Source organism: Arachis ipaensis, chromosome B08, assembly GCF_000816755.2.
Source record: "Arachis ipaensis cultivar K30076 chromosome B08, Araip1.1, whole genome shotgun sequence".
Classification (NCBI taxonomy): Eukaryota; Viridiplantae; Streptophyta; class Magnoliopsida; order Fabales; family Fabaceae; genus Arachis; species Arachis ipaensis.
In genome coordinates this window covers 123,857,584-123,862,075 of record NC_029792.2, presented here as the reverse complement: position 1 = coordinate 123,862,075, position 4,492 = coordinate 123,857,584, and the positions used below count along the sequence as shown (strand labels likewise).

The following is a 4,492-nucleotide window of genomic DNA, read 5'->3' as shown; positions in this document are numbered from 1 at the left end:
GATTTTTTAAAAGAAAAAATTTAGAGGTCAACAGTTTTATTTAAATTTGGACAACACTTAATCAGTAAAAGAAAAATAAGTAATCTTATACTATTAGATATAATTTTACACCATTAAAATACTAATAATAAATAATTAATGACTACAAATCACAAAATTTACTAACTCCCTATCACTCTTCTTTTCAAACATCACGGAAGTTACTTTTCAATAGGAAGTTACTTTTTATTTTCTCTTAGAGCAACTCCAATGCATGAGTGTCAATTCCACTTTTTTTTTTTTGACATAGAGAACCGTTGGAGGAAAAGAGGAGAAGGTCTCCACACGATTTTCAAGAGGAACCAGGCCCTCTGAATGGGAACTTTGAGATGGCCAATAATAACTTGCCAAATGGCAAGTTATTATTTAAATAAACAATTATATAAAATTTTAATTAATTATATTAAATAATAATTAATTTAGTAATAATTATAATAATTAATTATATTAAATAATTATATTTTTATTTAATTAATAATTTATATTAATTATTTAAAAATAATTAAATTGTAATTAATTTATTAATAATTAAAATAATTAATTAGATTAAATAATTAAATTTTTATTTAATTAATGATTTATATTATTATATTAAATTAGCCGTTGCAAAACTAGCCGTTGCAAAATTAGCCATTGGAAACTAGCCGTTACTATGTTACCGTTATTATTAATAAATTAATATTTTGTTATCCTATATATACCACTTAGATACGCTTCTATTCTCACACTTTCTACTACTCTTCTTCATCTTCTTCCAAGTTTACGAAATCAAAGTTCTGCTAATATTATTTTTTGTTTGGAAAAATGGATTCAAACCAACTCAACTCTTTCTTCAATTACTTGCAAAACTTTTCTCAAATTCTAAATACCCAACAATCTCAAACCTCAAACTCTCAAGTTCCAAATCAAAACTTCACACTAACAAATACGTTTCAAAATCCAAATCCACAAAATCTTTCTAATTTCAATTTTCAAGCTCCTTATAATAATCAATTTTCTATATTTCAACCGAAAAATCAAAATTCACAAACACAACATTTTCCATTTTCATCCATATTTAACCCCTCTATCGGAAATGTTACTCCAACTTCCTTGCCGTTTCCAACTCAATTCAGTGCATCAAGACATAACTCATCTGGTGTTGGTGGCTCTTCTAACCCATCCTCTTAAACTCCTATCAATCTAGTCCAAATTCGCAATATTCAAATTTTGCCAACCCTCGTGGATTAGATGCTATCGACCTTAATAATGATGATATTGAAGATCGGAGGCAAGATAGTATTCAACACTGACATTGGAAAGAGGATGAGATGTTGATCAGTGCATGGTTAAATGTTTTAACTGACCCTATAGTTGGTACCGATCAAAAGGAGAAAATATTTTGGAGTCGAATTCATAACTACTGTGTAGAATTTTGCTCCGACATGACAAGGGAGGTAGTTGCATGTAAGAAACGATGGTATAAGATACACAAGATTGTTACACAATTTGCTGGTTGCTACGTTCAAGCTAGTCGAAACATAAGGAGTGGTTCGAACGCTGATAATATAAAGGAGTTGGCCTATAAACTTTATTCCACAAATTATGGTCAAAAATTCACTTTTGAGAGGCATTGGAACATGCTTAGGTTGGAGCAAAAATGGAGAAGCCAACTACCTACACAGAGTGGCGGCTCAAAGCGAACCAAGGTTAGTGCAACTGGAGCATGCTCATCCTCATCAAACCCAGAAACACCATTGGCTGATGAACCCGGTGTTGACTCTCCCGTTTGCCCACAAGGATCAAAGAAGAGCAAGAAAAAAGGTAAGGAAAAAGCACAAATGTCTGAAGATTTTAGCGAAAAGAAATCATCGGTTGTTAAAAAATTATCTCTCATGAAAGATATTAAAAATGTTAGAGAAAAGGAACTAATGGATAGGAAAAAAGAAAGAGAAGAGGAGAGTGAACATAGAGCAAAGATTATGGCAATCAAAGAGAAGGAGTTACAAATTCAAGCGACAATGAAAGAATAAGAATTATAAGTTCAAGCGGCAATAAAAGAACAAGAATTACAAACTTAGAGATATATTAAAGAAATGGAGATAAATGTAAAAGAAAGGGAAATGGAAAGGATGGCCAAGAAAAGGGAAAGGGAAATGGATATGTAAATACTTAATGCTGACACGTCTACAATGAGCGAAAAATGACGAGCTCTTCATGAGATTGTATGTGAGAAAATAATCGCCAAGTGGTTTACTTAATGGTTCCTTGTATTCGTAGAGTTATGTAGTATGTTCTTATTTTTATTACGTATTACTGGTATGTGATGTAGTTTGTTTTATTTATTTCTGATGTAATTTTTTAAATTAGTCAATATTATTGTGCCGTTAGTTCATGAAAGTGACCGTTACAAAACTAGTCGTTGCAAAACTAGCCGTTAAGTAGCCGTTGCAAAACTAGTCATTAAGTAGACGTTGTAAACCTAGTCATTGAGGAGTAGGTACTTATTGCAGACACACTTATAAATATCAACTATCAATGACTCTGCAACTCTACTTTAACTCTTCTTTTTCACCTCGAAAAAGAACTAAAAATTGCATTTCTAGATATGGCTAGAAATTTTGATGATATGTTTAACGAGACTTTGTATGGCAAAAGAAGATGGCAAGATAACACACTCATAGATAATTGGATCGATGAGTGTTTACTCGAAGATTCAGAAGAAGAAGATATCGATAAAAGCTCTATCCCAACTCCCTCGTAGATGGATTAACAGAGATCGAGAAGCAGGACATGATCGCCTTTTCCAAGATTACTTTGCAGATGAACCGGTGTATAATGCTGACATTTTTCGACGGAGATTTCGAATGAGAAGACATGTGTTCCTTCAGATAGTGAACGCTCTCTCAAATGTCTATCCGTATTTTCAATAGAGGGTTGATGCAACTGGAAGAAGAGGCTTGTCACCACTCCAAAAATGTACCGCTGCGATACAAATGTTAGCATATGGCGTAGCAGCTGATGCTGTTGATGATTATGTGCGCATAGGTGAGAGCACTACAATTGAATGCTTGGAAAAATTTGTTGAAGGTGTCATTTTGGTGTTCGAAGATGAATACTTGCTAAAATCAAATCCAAATGACGTTCGACGCCTGCTACAAATGGCGGAGGGTCATAGCTTTTCTGGTATGTTGGATAGCATTGACTGAATGCATTGGCAACGGAAAAATTATCCAAAGGCGTGGAAAGGTATGTACATGAGTGGTTATCGTGGGGTTGCAACCATAGTACTTGAGGTTGTAGCATCTTCAGATCTTTAGATATGGCATGCGTTCTTTGGAGTTTCTGGTTCAAATAACGATATCAACATGTTAGATCGTTCTCCAGTGTTCGATGATATTCTAAATGACCGTGCTCCGGAGGTAAATTATACTATTAATGGTAATAATTATACTATGGGATACTATTTAGCAGACGATATTTATCCTGAATGAGCCACATTTGTCAAATCAATCTCAAAGCCACAAGGGGATAAACGCAAGTTATTTGCACAATACCAAGAAGGGCAAAGAAAAGATGTGGAGCGAGCATTCGGAGTGTTGCAAGCACGCTTTGCAATTATACGTGGTCCAGCTCGTTTTTGGGAAAAGAAGAAGCTTGCCAACATAATGAGAGCTTGTATTATATTGCATAATATGATTGTTGAAGATGAAAGAGACACTTATGCAGGAAATTTTGCTCAAGACTTAGAGTATGATGATGTCGAAAATGGCTTATCAAAACCTCAGCTGGGAGAAGAAGATTTTGCACCATACCATCAATTTCTCCAAAGAAATGCCCACTTCAAAATAGGCAGCAGCATAGACAATTGAAAGAGGACTTGATTGAACACATATGGCAATTTCGCAATACTTGTCGTCAATTATAGAGCTTAATTATGTTTTTCTTTGTATTAAGTAATTTTACAAATTAGTATAATCCCAAATTATATATTGTGTATTATTGTTATATATGAATTTATTTAATATTAATATTTTTTAATAATGAATTATTTTTAAATTTATAAATTTAAATTATATTATTAAAAAAATTAATTACATTAATTTTAAATATTTTAATTAATTAATTAAGTAGGATCACAACAGAGACTAAAGTTAGTTCCTCTTAATGGAGAAGAGAGATGCTTTGAGTTCCTATTTATTATTTATGACTCAAAAACTGATGTGGAGTTATTTTTTATAATAGGTGGACCACAAATAGGAATTGAAATGAGTTTCCTACTGGAGATGGTCTGAATTTGTTGCATCTCTCCTAGGATGGGAGTTTAGTGGTTGGTGTGGGAGAGTAATGGAGATCTGAGTGTTTGGTGAGAATTAAGATGTAGATTTTTAAATAAATTTTTTTTATATAATTAATATTTACAGTAGTTAATTTACTCATATAAATTTTAGTATTCATCAATTGAGACATATGA

The 4,492-nt window shown here is 32.6% G+C and overlaps 2 protein-coding genes across 2 annotated transcripts; both read left to right on the top strand.

Annotated features, from left to right (window-relative positions):
- On the top strand, positions 1,464-2,051 carry LOC107611652 (glutathione S-transferase T2-like). The gene has a single exon (XM_016313556.1). The coding sequence runs from the start codon at positions 1,464-1,466 to the stop codon at positions 2,049-2,051; it is 588 nt and encodes a 195-aa protein (XP_016169042.1).
- Positions 2,715-3,512, top strand: LOC107611651. The gene is made up of 3 exons (XM_021108354.1): positions 2,715-2,849; positions 2,952-3,204; positions 3,394-3,512. The coding sequence occupies exons 1-3, from the start codon at positions 2,715-2,717 to the stop codon at positions 3,510-3,512; spliced, it is 507 nt and encodes a 168-aa protein (XP_020964013.1).